The 19,434-nt window shown below is 36.0% G+C and overlaps 1 protein-coding gene across 7 annotated transcripts; it reads right to left on the reverse strand.

Moving 5' to 3' along the window:
* Positions 1-1,753: 1,753 nt before the first annotated feature.
* LOC120079324 (uncharacterized protein YtfP) lies at positions 1,754-9,025 on the reverse strand. 7 transcript variants are annotated; one of them, XM_039033476.1, is made up of 16 exons: positions 8,870-9,025; positions 8,650-8,775; positions 8,514-8,573; positions 8,302-8,415; positions 8,141-8,228; positions 7,872-8,014; positions 7,692-7,793; positions 3,411-3,482; positions 3,214-3,313; positions 3,067-3,149; positions 2,745-2,822; positions 2,556-2,654; positions 2,426-2,476; positions 2,270-2,326; positions 2,144-2,185; positions 1,754-2,054 (listed from the first exon to the last, which is right to left on the reverse strand). In XM_039033476.1, exons 1-16 carry the CDS (start codon positions 8,912-8,914, stop codon positions 1,962-1,964), a joined length of 1,353 nt encoding a protein of 450 aa, XP_038889404.1. In that variant the 5' UTR covers positions 8,915-9,025; the 3' UTR covers positions 1,754-1,961. The 7 variants fall into 7 exon arrangements, with proteins under 7 accessions (XP_038889404.1, XP_038889405.1, XP_038889403.1 ...); XM_039033477.1 differs by having other exon boundaries at positions 8,514-8,794; positions 8,870-9,007; XM_039033475.1 differs by having other exon boundaries at positions 8,514-8,747; positions 8,870-9,004.
* Between the last annotated feature and the right edge of the window lie 10,409 nt (positions 9,026-19,434).

A 19,434-nucleotide genomic window follows, 5' to 3' on the forward strand; every position in this document is an offset into this window, starting at 1 on the left:
AGTGACTAAATTTGTGGATTAAAAGACAAAATCACATTCACAAGAACCATCTCTTCATTTCCACTCTTTCACTGTCACAAACTAGAACCCAGTTTGTTGCATTGGGAATTGTGGCTTCTTCTTTCCTTCTCCAGAAATTCATGACCATTAAATTTCAAAAAAATAAAAAGAAAAAGAAAAGAAACAGAGAAATGAATTAAAATTGAGTAACATGCGATGGGATTAAGGTTTCAAGGAAGTATTCATCATTGAATACCACTTGATAATTTAGGTCTCGTTTTGTAATTATTTCAATGTCTGCCTTTTACCAATGATTTTAAAAAATTAAGCTAAATTTTGAAAACTAAATAAAGTAGCTTTTTTAAAATATTGTTTTTAAAATATGAAATTTGGCTAAGAATTCAACCATTATATTTAAAAAAAATAGGTAAATCATGGTAAAAAATTAGGGGAAAAATATTTAATTTTCAAAAACCAAAAACAAAAATTTAATAGTTACCACTAAAAACTCTGAAACTGCAATAGAAAGAGAGGAAGAAAATGGTCAGTATCAGATTTTTGCAAATGTTCTGACGTACTACATTAAAACTAGTAATTCAAGATTGAAACACCAGTCAGCAAATAAGAATTCAACTTGGGTTTACATGATGGTGAATGACAAGTTTTTCAATAATTTGTTCTCCTGTCATATTTCTTGTGGCGATTGATGTTCTTGAAACAATCTTAGCCAGAGGAATGTAGATTATTTATCGAGGGTGTCAATATAGGTTAAGGTAGAACTGACGTTCATCTAACTCAATTAAACTGTAGGCACTATTTTCTTTTGTACTGGGAAAGAGTCTTTTATTTACTTGAACCAGGTAAAATTACTAATATTCATCATCTCTAATATTTGATCTTAAATCACATCTCTTCTAAAGGACGTTTGAGGAGAGAGAATGGGAGAGAGGAGAGAGAATGATTACAAATATATATATATATTTTAAATGATCTTACGGCGTTAGCTGTGTAGTCAAATTTCTAATTGAATTTAATAGTTTTATTAATAAATAGACCTTTTAAACCTACTCTTATGATCTTAGGAACTAAAGTAGTCAATTTAAAACATAAGAGACCAAATTTAACTATACTACAAAATTCAAGGACCAAAAGGGTAATTTTCTCAACATTATATTACCTAAGCTCAAATTCATACTTGTTAACTATCCATTAAAATATAGGTCTAGTCAGCTTATATTTTTCCTAAATATATATATTACACCATACTTACATACAGATTGCCTTTTCAGACCAATTGCTAATGAGAACAATGACAGTAAAGAACCATGCTAACTTGGTATAATCATAATCAAAATTCCATCATACATATACATGCAACAAAGGTTTTTTTTTTCAAAACTATGATTGAAGCTATCACTAGAGCATGAGGTGACATCCAAGCTTATTTAGATAATTGTAATCAAAACTAGAACCCAGTTTTATCTTATCATAACTTACTTTCACATCACACAATCATGTAATTAGGCATGAATCTTGTACGATAAAATGCATAACACATAAATCATGAGTTCATCATAGTATGCTTTACACAATCAAAGAACCAAAGGATTATATTACAGGAATATCCAATCAATCAACAAGAGACATACACAGAAACTGTCAAAATTTTTGTTTACTATAACAAATGTGGTGGTACAAGAATTTGAACCTCTAACCTCAAGAGAAAGAGTACATGTCAACTATTATCGAGTCATGTTGGCAAAAGGAAAGATCAAATTTTTTCTATTAATTTTCCAAGAATCTACTGTCTAAAAGGAGCGAAGGATGAGTTTGTTTAGCAATAAGGATATACAAGTTTTTTTTTTTTTTTTCCTTTTTAATAATGAAGTTGTCAACAAAGTTACAAAGGGCCAGTCCAATCTCCACATAGAATGTTAAACAAGTTTTCAGGTAAAAAATGCTTAAGCCAAATTGCTTATATCCCTCCCTAGAAACTCACCATTTGCAAGTTTACCAATGCTAGTTCCAGCAATGTAGCCACCGGACCAAGCATTCTGCAAAAGAAGAAAAATGGTGGAACACACAAACAACGATGTATCTTATAAACAAGTTTTATTCTTCTTGGTTCTACATTGCATTTTACCTGAAAGTTGAAACCACCTGTTACACCATCGACGTTCAACACCTACAATGCAACATGATAGAATCTCAATGAAGTATCTGCTATGTTTTTGATGTATCAATAACTCTAAGGTATCGTAAAAATTACCTCCCCGGCAAAGAATAGGCGAGATTGAATTTTGCTCTCCATTGTTTTAAGTGAGATCTAGACAGGAGAGCCAAAAAAAACAAAAAAGAATAAAAACAGTTGCCTATATGTGTTTTCTTTTCTTATTATCCTTTTGAGAGAGAGAGAGAAGAGAACCTCTGACAGCGGAACGCCTCCAGCAGTGACAAATTCATCCTTAAATTGACCCTTCATGAAGGGAAAGCTAATACAATAAGAAAAGGAAGCTATGTCTTATTTTAAAACATGGAAAAGCTACCATGTGTACCTTCCCCAAGATCTTAAATATGCATTGCTTCAACAGAGAAGAAATGGAAGCCAATGATTTGTTTGAGATGGAAGCCCACAAAATCTCATCATTTATTTCCTGGACATGAAAAAACGAAAAGTAATTGGTGAGGGGAACTACTATAGAACTATAGCGTGATGATTTTATAATGGGAAATAGTGTCGAAACCTCTCGATCCAATAAATATTTCCAAAATCTTTTCACAAGGCCAAAATCTGATGGACATGAACTGTGCACTTTTTGTTTCTGCAAATGTGTTGAGAGCACAGAGGAATTGTCAAGTAATACAATACATGAGAGAGAGGAGGGTCATCAAAATGAGCAGTTTCTTCAACACCTCAAAGTGTACATTTTAAAAATTTTTGTGATTATTAATTCAACTTATAAGATACTAATAGAAAATGATGTCTCGATGAAAAACCAAAAATTAAATATTACAGAAACGGAAGAAACTAGGAATTTGCATGAAGGGTATATGATCCACGAATACCATAAACTGAGATTTGTGGCGGCTAAGAATTGTTTTGACATCTTCCAAATGCAAATCAGGTGTAAAATCCACAATGAGCAGTCCTACATTAAAACATTATTAGCTGAGAAAATTTAGCACTATAACTTCAAGTAGGGAATATGAAACCTTTATAATCTGAAGTGAATAGGTCACGAGCTCCCCAAGCCGATAAACGAAGAATTACCGGTCCACTAAGTCCCCAATGTGTGACAAGCATTGGCCCAACCTAAATATGAACAATTTTGATGCATCGTTGAATTTGTGCGTTAATACTCTGCATGAAGAGGAACTTTCCTAGGTGGAATAAAGAAAACAGAACTTGCCTGTGTATATTGTGGATGATGCCGTTGTATGTTTTCTAACTTAAGTTTTGCTCTGACCTTAGGAAATGAAACCTGAAATTGGCATATAATTAAGAGATGAGCAGACGATGATGTTACTAGTTTTCTAATAATATTCATACAAAAATAGAGGGAAGAATGGCAGCTATCATATAGTTCTCATTGCAAGATGATCTCAAAAGTCCTTTGATGTGATCATAAAGGCCCCAGGACTCAACCTACTAGAAGACATCAAACAAGAGGTTAAGAATGGGCAGCCACGAATCACAATCACACTTCTACAAAGTTCACAGAGTGATTGTGCAACACTTGTTTTCTCCCTAGACAATTCAAATTCAGATTGCTGTGGCACAACGGATGTATTTTGCAGCCTCCACCCCCATTTCGGAGAAAATGAGGTTAGAGAAAAAGGTTTTCGCATACTTTGAAAGCATGTTTGAGAAAATGATTGTTGTAGGCTAGAAAGCAATAAAGGACGACAACAGCTTAATAACTTACAACTCTGGATATGAAAGTATAATGACTAGTCTTACCCCATATAGTATATTATAAGCATTTTCGTGACTAGCACCCTTGCATATAAAAATGTCAAGAAGTCACTTACAACAAAAAGTACATAAAAGTAAACTTACATAATGAAATACATGAGGCGAAAACATGATAAAAAGGGGTTGAGATGGGCACACAGCCACGAGCAATATACCCTGAACAAGCATGACTGTGACATTCTTCCCCACTTGATTGGTCGACGTACTCGTCAACCGACTCTGCTCGAACTTAGCAATTTGTAGAGCAGCAGTCTTGAGGTCTTCAGTGCGCTCCCAACAAATTTCTTCATCTGAGAAGTCTTTCCACTTCACCAAGAATTCTTTCAGGTCTCGTCTTGGTCTTCCAACACGGCATGTTCTTTCTACAAGTATCTCTTCAACTTCTTTCTTTGTCGTGTTCTTCATCGTGACAGGTGAACATGTCAAAACATTATGTTGTTCATCATCAGGATCAGGATGGTAGGGCTTCAACTTATGTGGTTGATGGGATAAATCTTCATCCACAAAGGTAATTGACCCGTTATGAGGTTTTCCCGACCTTCTCGGTCACTTCAACTATTCTGAGTGCAACTTAATCAGAACCTTATCCCTTGATTGGAATTAAAGTGGACTGCGCTTCATATCTGCCCACTTCTTCATGCATTTCAACGCTTTCTCTACATATGCACGAGCTACTTTAGACTGTCTCCACTCTTTGGTTAAGTTGTGTGCTTGAGGACTTTTGCCAGCATAATGGTGGTCTATGATGTGCGGCATGAGTGGTTGTCTACCACATATAATCTTGAAGGGCATCTTCCCTGTGGACAAAGTTTCTTAGTGTTAAAGTTGAATTGAGCAACGTCTAACACTTGGTCCCAATTTTTCTACTTGCATCGATAAAGTGACGTAGATATTCCTTAAGCATGTTGTTAAAGGGTTTAGTTTGTGCATTAGTTTGTGGGTAATAATCAAACCAAGCATTCAGAATAACTCAGTCCAAAATGTTCTAGTGAATCTCCTATCACGATCACTAATGATGCTCACGAGAACACCCCATAGTTTCACAATATGCTTGAAGAATAATTGGGTTGTTATCTTTGCAGAACAGATGTTTGGAGTTGGAATGAATGTAACGTATTTTGGAAACTTGTCAATGATTACAACTATCGATTCAAACTCTCTAACTTTAGGTAGGTGCATGATGAAGTCGAGGGATACACTTTCCCATGGTCTTAAAGGCACAGGTAAGGGTTCCAACAGACCCATTAATTTCACTCTTTCAACTATGTCTTGATGGCAGACAAGATTGTTAATTTCGTATAATATTGAATAAATCAGAGTTCATAACCAAAATAAATAGACATCAAGAAAACACTAAAGAAAAATATATAAATGGTACCCAAAAAGGAAAATAATAATTAGAAATAAACCCTAATTTCCTTTAACACCCTTCCTCAAACTCAATGTGGTAGATTGACGAACGACTTGAGTTTGTAAAGATAACTTCCGAAACAAATCAGTAGATTTGGGATGGAAACATAAACCCAAGAAGAACGAAAACACAAAGTAGGCTGGAAACAAAAACCCACGAAGAACTGAAACAAACTTCTGTGTTGGAAAGAAAGATCCTCATAGAGTGACCGATAACAAAACCAACGAAGAGCTTCTAAGCTGAAAACAAGGATCTTCATAGAGTTATCTACAACAACACCCTCGAACACCTGATTTGAAAACGGAACAAAATCCCACAAAAGTAGCCTTGTTTCAACAACACATGGGTTCTTTACCAACCATGATGTCCAGCCCACAGCATGTCATTAGCAGTCTCTGCAAGTTCCTAGATTGGGGAACATATAGGCGATTGCCTTTGGTGAGGAGTAGGTCGTATGCTACCCAAAACTGATGAGTCTTACCTTCTTTGGTTAATTGCACTATGGCTTGAGGTTGATGTGTCATTCATTACGTGTGCCTTAATGATCTCTTGCATGGTTCCACTTAAGTTGCTAGTTTTCAGATGAGTGAACATGCATAGGGCCACATGTTCGCACTTCCGATTGACGACGCCTGCCGCTTGGTTAGCCTTACCAGGCCTACGTTCGAACTGAAAATCAAATTCAGCCAAACACTCTTACCATCAAGCTTGTTTTAATGATAGTTTAGGTTGTTGAAAAAGTGACATATCGAGTTGTTGTCTATTTTGACTACAAACTTGGCTCCCCAAAGATATCGTCTCCAAACTCTCAAATAGTGTACTGACTTCGAAAGGCTTTGTTACGTCGGCAATCCCGAGAAAAGGTCTGGGTCCAACCCTCCATCATGTCATTCTTCAAGCCCTTAAAGGCGGGTTGACACTCTAGGTCCAACCCTAATGATGGTCTTTCTTCAACAACTTAGTTAAGGATCTTGCCCATTTTAAGAATCCTTCAAGTAACCGCCTATATTAATTGGCTAATCCAACGAAGGAACGCAATTCTGTCACGGAAGTCTACACGTTCCAATCTCGTATCGCGTTAATTTACTCTCTTCCATGTCAATTCGACCACACTCAATCACATGACCAAGGAGTTTATACGCTCTAAAGAAAGAGGTTTTCGCAAATGTTCGCAAATGTTTGAAAGCATGTTTGAGAATATAATTGTCGCAGGCTAGAAAGCAATAAGGGACAACATTGGCTTAATAGCTTACAACTCCGGGTATGAAAGTATGATGATTAGTCTTACCCCATATAATATATTATAAGCATTTTTGTGACTGTCACCATTGCATATGAAAATGACGAGGAGTCACTTACAACAATAAGTGCATGAAAAGTAAACTAACTTGCATAATGAAATACATAAGGTGAAAGCATGATAAAAAGGGGTTGAGATGGGCATGCGGCCATGGGCAACATGCCCTGGACAAGTATGACCGTGACACCATGCGCCCACACATGGCCATTGCCCAACTGCATGAACGCACGATGAAAAGGCCCCTATAAACCTCTTAAGATGTCAACATGGCCACATTTGGACCGACTTTTTAAGTTCTTAACAAGTGTTTTTACTTAAAAATATATTTTAAACACTTAAGCCTTGTTTGGTAACCATTTCAATTTTTGTTTTTGGTTTTTGAAAATTAAGCCTATTTTCCCCCATGTTTTACAATGATTAGCATTTTTCTTAAGTATAATGATTGAATTCTTAGCCAAATTCCAAAAGCAAAAACAATTTCTTAAAAGCTACTTTTTTAGTTTTCAAAATTTGGCTTGGTTTTTTAAACCATTGGTAAACAGTAGATAACAAAGGAAGAAATTTGGAGGTGGAAGTAGTGTCTATAGGCTCAATTTTCAAAAACAAAAAACCAAAAACCAAGGCCCTGTTTAGTAACCATTTCGTTTTTTCTTTTTGGTTTTTGAAAATTAAGCCTAGTTTCTCCTCATTTCTTACAATGATTTGCATCATTTTTAAGTACAATGGTTAAATTCTTAGCCAAATTCCAAAAAAAAAAATAATAAAATAAATTAAAAACTACGATTTTTTGGTTTTCAAAATTTAGTTTGATTTTTTAAACCATTAGTAAAAAGTAGATTAAATGAAGAAATTTGAAACTGGAAGTAGTGTCTTTAGACTTATTTTTCAAAAACAAAAAACCAAAAACCAAATGGGGCCTTAGAAAGTCATTTCAAAGATATCCTGAGTGGTACAAAAAGAAACTGAACTGATCAATATGGTGATAGAAAGAGATTGAAGCTTACCCCAGACAACTCTGCCAATTGAGGATCTTCAATCTTGAAAGTAAATAGGCTAGGCACTGGGTCTATAAGTGAATGTCCAAACTGAGCAGCAAGACTAAAGCCCTTGATAAAAGTAACAAGTTTAAGGGATCAAGCCAATGGTAACACAATCAAGTACAAAAATCAGACAGCAATTGCAACCTGCCGACTACTCCCACTAGCAATCAGTAAATAGTTTGCTTCAATATGTTCAACACAATTCATAAGCTTTTGAATCTTCAAAGCGAACTTCCCGCCACTACTAACCGACGCACTCGTAACAACCTTTCCAGTCTGCAAGGAAACTGATCAAATAACTCAAAACTCAGCATAAACTACTTGGCTACGCTAGAGTTTTCAGAAAAGGATAGCGAAAATTAATTGAACCACCAAATACACTACGCTGAGAACAGAGCACTAGATTAACAAACCTCCAGTGCGTTTTGATTCAGACATCAGACAATCAACTATGGAAGCAGAACAATTACTGACAGGAAAAACCCTTCCATCTTCCTCAATCTATTCCAAATTTAAACACAAATTATTCACATATGGCAATAAGGAAGCAGGAGATCAACAGCTTTGAAACAACCTTCAGTTCAACTCCATGATTGGAAAACCAAGACATTGTATCCATTGGACCGTGAACATTGAAGAAAGGGCCCCTAAATTCTTTATAGCCTCTAGGGTAATGCTCTGCCAAACTCTATAAGAAGTATAATTATCAAACAGATAATATGCATTCCATGTTCTTGATTATCAATCCAAAGATAAAGTAAAAACTAATTGATGAAAACCCCTCACCTTTGCATCGGTACAATGCCCATTCGTCACATTGCATCGGCCTCCTCCAGAAATTTTGACCTGCCCATTATCAAAATAAAGGATTAAAAAAAAAATCTGTAACAACGTGAAGTCGAAAATGGGGATAGTGCATAACCTTGGAAAGGGGCCTTCCTTTTTCAATAACAATGACATTGAGATTGGGGGCGAGGGTTTTAGCTCTAATAGCTCCATAAACACCTGCTGCTCCACCTCCTACCACCACCAACAGTTCTTCATTCAACTATCCATCACAAAACACACTAAATTATTCTAATATGTTACGTTTTTTAGGAAGCCAGCAAAGAAGTTGATACTGGGAATCCAAAAAAAATCACCTTTTGGACTGCAACAATGGAGGTTAAAGCTTTCGTTGAATTCATTTTGTGAATTTATAGGGGTGGGCTGTTTGATTGGGTACCAACAAGATGGAGAAATTAGCGGGACATAATTTAGGCTATCGACAAGCTCTCAAGACGATAAAATATTGGAGTATATGTACAACCCAAATTGCTGAATTACCATTTAACTTTTAGGTCCAAACATTTTGTTAAAATTTTGGGACGAGTAAACCTCGATTCATTTATTTTTTATTTTTTATTATTTATTTATTTTGGCAATAATTGAGTATAGAAATCCGAACATCGAGATCGATAGTATGTCTCATGCAAGTAGAGGTATGCTAATTTTGGTGTAAACCATGTGTTTGGAGACTTTACGTCTTTGTTTTTTTTTTTTTTTTTTTAATTTTAAAATTCTCATTTTTTAAAAGTTTATATATACCCAAACTGTATCAACAACCAAAAAGACGAGAGAATAAGAACAGCCCAAATCCAGAACAACCCAAAACCAGAACAACTTATATTCCAATCATCTTCTACTTTTGCCAAGAAGAAAATCAATCAAATGGCGGGGGCTGAGAAGATGAAGCATCATCATATTGCGGAAGCGACACACTTAAAAAATGGGCCAAGCATCAATTTCAGCCTCGCGATCAATCAAATCACATATAACAATGCTCAAGGTATGAAACTCAGAAGCCAAAATATGAAAGATGCAAGTCCCAAGCTCAGAAGGAATCATTAAACCACCTTTCAGAACCTGTAAATCCTCAAAGAGAGGAATGTCAGAACTTTTGGAAGCACAGATGTTACACACAATGTTAAGGATATGGGAACCTTGAAAAATCTTGTAAATCAGATTAAGAAACTTGGGAGCAGGGCTAGGAGCATCATTCGGACTAAGAATAGTAGAGCACTAAGACAACAAGATATCAGAGAATAAGCGCGGTAAACGCATAGGCAGCTTGATCTCAAATGAGTCAACATGTCGAAGTAGTTAATTATATGCAAACATCCCAAAATCAAAAGCAAAGAAAGTTCCAATCTGATACAGAAGACTGACCAGAGAAGGAAAAAGACTGGACCTATGAGTCAAAAGGACAATAATTAGCAATGCCAATTTGAAACAAAATAGCATACTTCAAATTGAATGTGGAGGTAGACAATTGACTAGATGAAGGGCACTTAGACCATTTAATACCTGTAAGCTCAACAACAAGATCCTTAGTAGAGGGATGAGGCTCACCAAGAGGAAAAGAATCAACATACTCTAGATAAGCATTAATAACAGCAGAAGAAATGGTGAAACAAGTTTCTCTAATATGAACCTTCTGATAATCATGAGAACTGAGATTGTTGAATTTGGAAGATTGGTGATGAACTCCCTCATTAACTAATTAAAAAGGACCAAAGTCCACAATAGTCTTGAGAAGTCCAACACTTTGAAGAAGGTACAAAATTTCCAAACAGGACTTGGTTTGGTCAGAAAAAACCTTCTCATCAGTAATACGCCGCTGCATCACATACTTCCATTTCAGAACATTGTCCTTGCTATGAAAAGATATCCCACCAATAGGCACAAAAGGAACATTAGGAGGAATTTTGAGACGACCAACTCTTGTGCAAGGCTTGTCCTTGACAAAAGCAATGTCTACTTCACTGCTAGAAGCAAAAATCTGCACAGACGAGTCTAATTCAGAGTCAGGGCTCTTCTTCTTAGGGGGAGTTCTTTTTGAAAGAGTACAAGTAGAGGGACCACAATCAGAAGGCCCATTCAAAGAGGCCCTCTTCTTCAGCTTGCCCAACTGGGCAAGAGGAATATTATCATCAGAGGAATCTGGATAAGATTGTATCAACAATAGCGAAAGCACAAGAATCATCTAAGTACTCAAATTCACTAATTTTGGCATAATATAAAGCATGCTTTTGCAGAAAAAAAGTGAGTTTCAAGACATACATCTTGTAGAACTTCTTCAAAGCTCCTTCACCAGTTGCAATCTTCTCCAAATCTTATTGTAGACCACCTCACGATCTTCCCCACTATTCTCTTGGTGCTCTAGATTGAGTTGTGGTACTCAAAACTGTTGGGGTTGATTCCCTAAAGTCTCGTGTCCTATAGTTTGTAAATAGTATGTACGAATGCTTATGTTGTTAATATATGATATTTACTTCACATCTTGTCTTTTTGCTCAGTTACTTGTTTTATTTGCTTTACCACAAACCAATAAACATAAAATCCCTGGTTATCTGTATGTAACTCAAGCATATATATGGTGACATACAAGTGGATCATGTCTTGAGTGATAACCAAAATGGTATGTAGTATATGGATATAAGAGGGAAACCTTATCCTGGTAACGCTACGGATGCGACCCGCTTTGTGGAATGGTCACAAGTGTTGTGACTTGTCATAGATGGTCTGATCCTAATCATTCTTATTGGGGACATGCGAGAGGGGGTGTCCTATACAAAGAGTTTGTATAAGACCTAACCACGAAATGTTAACATCTCGTTATATAACACTGTTTATGACAAAGACTTCACTTCACTAAGATGACCATAGGTAACATGACCTCAATCCTGAGTGAGTTGGTAACTTCTGCCATTGAGAGTAGTTCTTTGATTTGTATGGGTGCGAGTGGCCAGTTCGCCGATTCAAACCTACCATTTTGGGGATTCGTCTGATTTGGGAGCTGGGAACTCAGCTACACAAGATGGAATTCACTCCTTCCCCGAGGCAGGGTTAAGTAGATAGATAGCTCCCTTAAAGGCTGATTCCGGAGCTTGAACGATATGGCGCCACGCACCTTCTCTTGGCCCGAGAAGTGTTCACACATAGTTGGACTATGTTGTATTGTTCATCAGAGGAATCAGTGGTACTTAAGAAGTGAGATGTAACTACAGGGGCATAACGGTAATTTGGCCCAACTGTACTTACGAGCATCTGTGAAGGGTCATCGTACTCATGATTGGTTATATCCAATGGACAAATAAATATATCTTTGGTAAGAAGAGTTCAGCTGTTGGTCTTTAGTGGAATGCCTGATAGTTAAAGGATGGTGGATCTCGTGGCTAAAAAGTTTAGTCAGCTATTCACATATCATTGGAGCTTCGAGCCACAGGTCCATTAGGTCCCCTGGGTAGCTTGGATAAAGTTGAGAACCAGTATTTGGGTTAATTTGAAATGTTCAAATTGACGAGAGGAAGTTCGATTATATATGATATACTTGGACTGGTTAATTGTATATGATATAATTAGCTAAATGTATGAGATACATTATTTTGGAGGAAATTAGATATAAATATGATTTATATCAAGTACAGGAGAAACTACTATAGTAGATATGTGATATCAAACTATAGGATAAAAATATAATATGATTATATTTATTAATTAATTAGTTGGTTAATTATATGATAATTAACCCAAATTTCACGTTCGGACATGGGTCAGTGGGCAACGTCAGTTAATGTAACTGATGAGTTAAAATGAAAATGGTTTTCATTTTGAATCGCTCGTCGTTCAATCATCCGAAGAGAAAAGTGAGAGCGCGCATTGGTAGAACACAAAACGATCGTTTAGGCACGAGAAGCTATCGTATAGTCTCTCGAAATGCTTAAACGATCGTCCACCTCGCGCTAAACGATCGCACGCTATTTCCTACACGATCGGATAACTTCTCTAAATGATCGTATAGTGTGCCGATTTTACTAAACGATTGTGTACCTTTTCCTAAACGATCGTTCAGTAAATCCTACACGATCGTGTAGCTCCTCCTAAACGATAAGTATTTCTTCTATGCGATAACGTTTTCTTCCCTTCTACTTGCTATGCGATAACGTTCCTTCTTCCTCTATCAAATTCACCAAAGCCCACCCTTTGGGTTTTCACTCCGAGAATACTCGGGGGTCTTTAGTGGTGGTGTCATCCCCGTTGCGAATCGTGAGTTGCGGTTGTTTGTGCTGCTGCAGTCGACGCTTCCGTCGGGCATTGGTAGATCACTTGGAGGGTTCCATTACGTTGGAGTTTCGAAGATTGAAAGATTGTCTTCAACTAGTATGAACTCTGTCCCTTTGTTAATTTGTTGTTCGTAGCATGCCAATAATTAGATTTGTTTGCATAACTGTTTGTGTTGAATGTATAATGTTGCATTTTGGTCACGGTGAGATCGGAGCGATCTGAACACGCTCATAGAACTCTACGATATGATATCATTAAAAAAAAAGCTTGAATCAAGGGTAGAAGGAGAAAAGCTTATTGCAACAACCTTGTTGAAGAACCCTTTCTTCAACCCGAATTTTCTCTAAAAATTCTCTATAGATGCATGCTCGATTTTAACTCCAATCTCTTCATTATATTGCAAATCAACATGCAAAGAGAAGAGTTGCATGAGTTGCAGCTCATGCTTGGAGAAGAACAGGCAAGATAACGCCATTTGAGTGAGCTACTTGGTGATGGATAATGGAAAAACCTCTTTTTTCCATTTTATGTGTTTTGTTTGTTTTATTTTCCAATTTTATCTAAAAATCAAAATTTTATTTTATAAAATCTATTTTGATTTTAAAAAATGAAAAATTAATTAAGTTCAATAATTAATTATTAAATAAAACTTAATTAATTTAATATCAAATATTAAAATTAATTTTTAACACATATCCATCTTTATATATTTACATCATATTTAAATATATAAATTCTCCTATCCCGTTTAAAACATATAATTATATCTCAATAATTACTAATTCCCTTAATTCTAATTTGAACGTTTCAAATTAACTTATCACGTTATTCTAGAGCTAGTCCGTTACAAGTTAGTAGGGGACCTTGCGGACCTACAGATCATAGGCTCCAACGATCTGAGATTAATTAGCTAAACTCATTAGACCAAATTAATCTCCATTAGTTAACTAATTGGTCACTCCACTAAAGGGCCATAGTTGCACTCCCCTCACTGTAGATATATTATGTCCACATGATTTAACCAAACAAGCAATCAACCCTTCACAAGTTGTTCGTAATAACTGATTGGTTCAAATATCTGTTTTACCCTCGAGATTACGTCTTATTCCTCAAGTCCTTACTGATCCTCTAATGAACAACTAGTTTGTGATCCAATCACTAAACCAAACTTTAAATCAGCCAGTGAGAGTGTGGGGCCCCTTGTTCAAGACCTGGATTCAGTACTTGAGAGAACAACCTTTCTCCTATCTAAAATCGGTAGGCGTGAACTCGTCTTGCACCCTAGTCCCAACTACTTATCCGGTCTTACCCCTGAAATGGGAGTCTTATTGAGTCGGTGCTGTTGAGCCAACTCTCAACTATGCAAAATCTATGAGCAATCCTGAATAAACAGGAGTTCATAGTTAGCTCAAGATTAAGATCGAGTTACTTAGGTCATCTAGGTGAAATAGTTTCAGTCTAAATAGTAAACAATATTTATAAGTAAGGGTGACTTATTTCTATGGTCCTGATCTTATGGCAAACTCATTGCATAGGACGCCTCTTACTCCTCATGTCATAACATGTACGAATTAGGATCACACTCGTTGTACACTTTAACAATCTCTTTGTACAACTAAACAGAGTAGCCACATGGTGTTACCAGAATAAGGGTACCCACCTCATTTACGTACCAAGATCATTTTGAATTTTACTTCAACTCGATCCAACTCTTATGTTTTCACGTAAAGTTCAAGTACCTCATACAATATCCATGGGTCTTAGTTTTATTGGATTTAGACTTTTCATACAATTTATGAGAATCAATAACAGTATATTGATAATAGAAAATATTTATTATTTTACAAACTGCGAGTTTTTAGGACATAAAACCCAACAATACTCCCACTTGGACTAAAACTTTAGTGGATCAATATATACAAATATATACAATGTTGAGTTTACATGGAGAGAATAAAATGTATAAATACAATAAACTAGGGCATTATAATACCCATAAATTATCCCACTTGCCCTAGTGATGCAAAACTCGTAGACCTAGTCCTACTAGGTGACCCTCGAACACTTTAGCTGAGAGGGCCTTCGTAAATGGATCAGCTATGTTTCTTTTGCTGATTCGCTTACAGCACATACTCAGCTTCCATTGTGGAGTCTGCAATACAACTCTGCTTGATGCTTCTCTACACCACTGCTCCTTCGTTAAGAGTAAATACTGACCCCGAAGTTGATTTCCTCGAATCAATATCGGTCTGAAAGTCAGAATCAGTGTATCCAGTAAGGATCAGATCCTTAGAACCATACATGAGCATCTAATCTCTCGTTCTCCGCAGATACTTGAGAATGTTATTAACAGTAGTCCAATGGTCATGACCAGGATTGGATTGAAATCTGCTGACAATTCCTACGGCATAGCATATATCGAGATGAGTACACAAGATTGCATACATCAAACTCCCAATTGTAGATGCATATGGAATTCGATTCATCTCCTCAACCTCATGAGGTGTCTTAAGACTCTGTTCCTTAGACAAATGAATTCCATGCTTGAAAGGTAAAGATCTTTTCTTGGAATTTTGCATTTTATACCTAGACAACATCTTGTCTATATAAGATGCTTGAGATAATGCCAATGTTATGTTCTTGCGATGCCAAACTATTTGGATTCCAAGAACATACTGTGCTTCTCCTAAATCTTTCATTTGGAATTGTGAAGCCAGCCATCTCTTAATGTCAGCTAGATATTCTACCTCATTCCCAGTGAGCAGAATATCATCAACCTACAACACCAGAAAAGCGATAGTTTTGTTGACGATCTTCCTATATACACAGGGTTCGTCAACATTTTGTTCAAAGCCATAAGATTTGATCGCAATGTCAAAACTCATATTCCAGGATCTAGAAGGTTGTTTTAATCCAAAAATGGATCGATTAAGCTTGCAAACTTTTTGCTCTTGACCCTGCTGTATAAACCCTTCTGGTTGAGACATATAGATACTCTCTTCAAGATAGCCATTCAGAAAAGCTGTCTTGACATCCATTTTCCATATTTCATAATCATAAAATGTGGCTACAGACAAGAGTATTCTAATAGACTTACATGGCAACTAAAGAGAAGGTTTCTCAAAATCTAACCCCTCTCTTTGGTAAAACCCTTTTTCACAAGTCTAGCTTTGTATGTTTGTACCTTCCAGCTTTGGTCTCGCTTCTCTTGTAGATCCACTTAACCGATGGGTTTTACCCTTCTTCTGGTTGATCTACAAGATCCCAGACTAAATTGAAATACATATATTCCATTCATGGTCCATGGCTTTTAATCCATTGGTCTTTGTCGTTGTCCACATCGTTCATTACTTGATTAAAAGAACAATAGATCCTTTAAATCATCATCTGGTATGATGACTTGAGTTTCAGTTAAACCCATGTACCGATCAGGCTGTTGCACAACCCTCCCACTACGACGAGGGAATCTCAACTCTTGAGAAGGATGTGAAGTATCATTTTCATGAACAACTCTTGCTGAGAGGGCCTGCTCTATCAACAACTCTTGCTGAAGGACCTGCTCGATCAACAACTCTTGTTGATACATTTTTCGTTTCTTTGAACATTTCTTCTATTACTAGCTTATTTCGAGGTTGATGGTTCTTTATATAATCTTCCTCCAGGAAAGTTGGATTTGTCGATACAAACACTTTATCTTCTTGAGGATCATAAAAGAGACCACCTTTAGTTTCTTTTGGGTAGCCTATAAATAGGCATACTTTTTAACGGTGTTCCATCTTTTTAGGATTTTGCACCAACACATGTGCTGGATAACCCCAAATTATGAAGTGATATAAATTTCCTTTACGTCCTCTCCAGAGCTTGTAAGGTGCTTCAGAAACACTTTTCGATGGAACCATGTTCAAAATATACACTGCAGTCCTAACTGCGTGTCCCCAAAAATAATTTGGTAAATGAGCGTAACTCTTCATGGAACAAACCATGTCCAACAAGGTTATGTTTCTCCTCTCTGCCACACCGTTCTACTAAGGTGTGCTAAGGGTTGTGAGTTGAGATTGAATTCCATGTTCTATCAAATAGTTCTAGAATTATATGTCCATATACTCACCACCTCGATCCAATCGAAGTGTTTTAATCTTTTTACCTAGTTGGTTTTCAACCTCAGCCTTATACTCTTTGAACTTTTCAAAAGTTTCAAACTTTTGGTGCATTAGGTAAACATGCCCATACCTGGAATAATCATCTATAAAACTGATAAAATATCCATACCCTCCTTTTGCTCTAATATCTAGAGGCCCCCAAAGGTCTGAATTAATTAGCTCTAGGAGTTCTTTGGCTCTAAGACCTTTTCAGAAAAAAGATCTTTTTGTCATTTTACCCTCAAGACAAGACTCACATGGTGGTAATGAATTGTCTTCCAAATTGTTTAAAAGACCGTTCTTAACCAATCTCTCAATCCTGTTGAGATTTATGTGACCCAGTCTCAAGTGCCAAAGATAGGAATTTGGAGAAATCTTCCTTTTCTTATGAGTCCCAACAATTTTAAACATCTCTATGTTCAACACAGCTTTGACCTCAGTTGGTTTTAACATGTACAAGTTATTTTCTAATTTTGTAGAGCAAATCTGTTTATTTCCCATATTGATGAACACTTCACCATTTTTGAAATAAACTTTATAATTTTGTTCTAGAAAACATGAGACATATATTAGATTCCTTTTCATAGAAGAAATATAATATACATTTTTTAAATAAATGTATTTATCTCCTATAAATAACTTCATATCTCCCACTGCTTTGGCTGAAACAATCTCCTCAGTCCCTACATTAAAGATTGTTTCACCTTCTGTCAACTATCTCCAGGAACTTGTTTCCTATGAGATAGTACATACATGATTAGCGGTACCTGAATCAATTATCCAGATTTGATCATTTTCCACTATACATGCTTCGATAACAAGTAAATCATATTTATCTTGTTGTTTGAATTCCACATTCTCATCTACATAATTCATAATTTTAGATGAGTTGGGAGATAAAGGACAATCCTCTATTAAAACTCTATTGGTATAATCAAACGCTAGTAAATTGTTTGTCTATTTGATTTTACTGTTATGTACATCAGAAGTAAGTATACTAGAATTCGACATGCTAATAAAATTCAAACAAATTCTAATTTGCAAATTGTAACTAAATCCAAAATCAAGTTTTAGCAAAAAGTAATAATGTACCCATAACCATTATTTATTTGCAACGATATTTTAGTGAGTCAAAATATGTGCTACCGAGGGGCAGTCATATAACCCTTCGCTAAAACAAACAATTTTGACTAAACATTATCCCCAGAATAACTCTTATTTCTATTGTCTCTGGAATAACTCTTACTCCTATAGTCGTTTAGTTATCGTTTTTGGTCAAGATCTTTACTAACAATTTAGTAATTCCTGTAACTGTGACCCGCCATTTTTAGATCCTATAGAACTATATGAACTTGCCTCCGAAATAGAAGACAACATCCAAGACGAAACTGTAAGATCCTATTCATTTTACTGAATCTTGTGTTATTTCGAATCCTATGTTACAACTCTCCAAGGGAATAGCTGTCGCTAAACGACTAGCAAAGGGCCGCCTAAAGCAAACCAGCAGGCGCAACATAGGACTCTCACGTTCATACTAATGGAGGAGACCGTAGGATATATTGACACATATCCTTCACCCACTTACTATGAACTACTTCCTTCGTTTACCTTGATATTGACTCATACAAAAACACTTTCCGAATGGAGGCCACTTCTAGGGTGACACTAAGCGTCATATGAATATCACGGTGTAAACTATGTGGAGACGTGGCAGTTGAAATCTATATATCGAATAATAGATTTCTGTTTGAACAACTTCCCCTTATTCACTGAAATCTAGATTTAAGCTAAAAAAAATACTTTCTGAATGGAGGTCACTTCCAGGGTGACATGAAGTACCGTTTAAATCTGGATTGTGAACTCTTAGAGACATGAGAGCTAAAAATAATGTATCGTATATGTTATTAATCTCCCACTGAAGTTTTCTAATAACTTTATCATATAGAAGTTATTAAACTGCCACTGAAGTGTTCTATTGGGTATATTTATACTTAGGTTCTTTTTGGCTAATAAAACAACCCTAAGTCTATGTGATTTATCTAAGTATAACTCTTATAATTGGATTTTAACCTACGATGTCTAGGTGATAAACCATTTTATTACCTCATATCATTCACTTATGCTCATAAAACCCGTTACCAACGCTCAATTATTCGGCCATAATCCCCAGGCAGGAGGTGTTCTGTAACCCGTCAACTTAAGAACCCCCAGCCTTAGATAGGATTATATACCGGTTGAGCTTGTAACCTAGGTTTTATAAGTTTTAACAATTAAAACAGGTGGTCAACCTACATGAGCATGCAATTGTTGTTTATGGATTTTAAATGTCTAACCCAATTTTATAACAACTTATAAAACTTTAGACATGCTATTCATCCATAACATACATGAGGCATTCAACATTTAATATAACATTTATATTAAATATAAGAAACCCTAACATGTATACTATATATTATAAC

Source organism: Benincasa hispida, chromosome 6 (genome assembly GCF_009727055.1).
Source record: "Benincasa hispida cultivar B227 chromosome 6, ASM972705v1, whole genome shotgun sequence".
In the NCBI taxonomy this organism is placed as follows: Eukaryota; Viridiplantae; Streptophyta; class Magnoliopsida; order Cucurbitales; family Cucurbitaceae; genus Benincasa; species Benincasa hispida.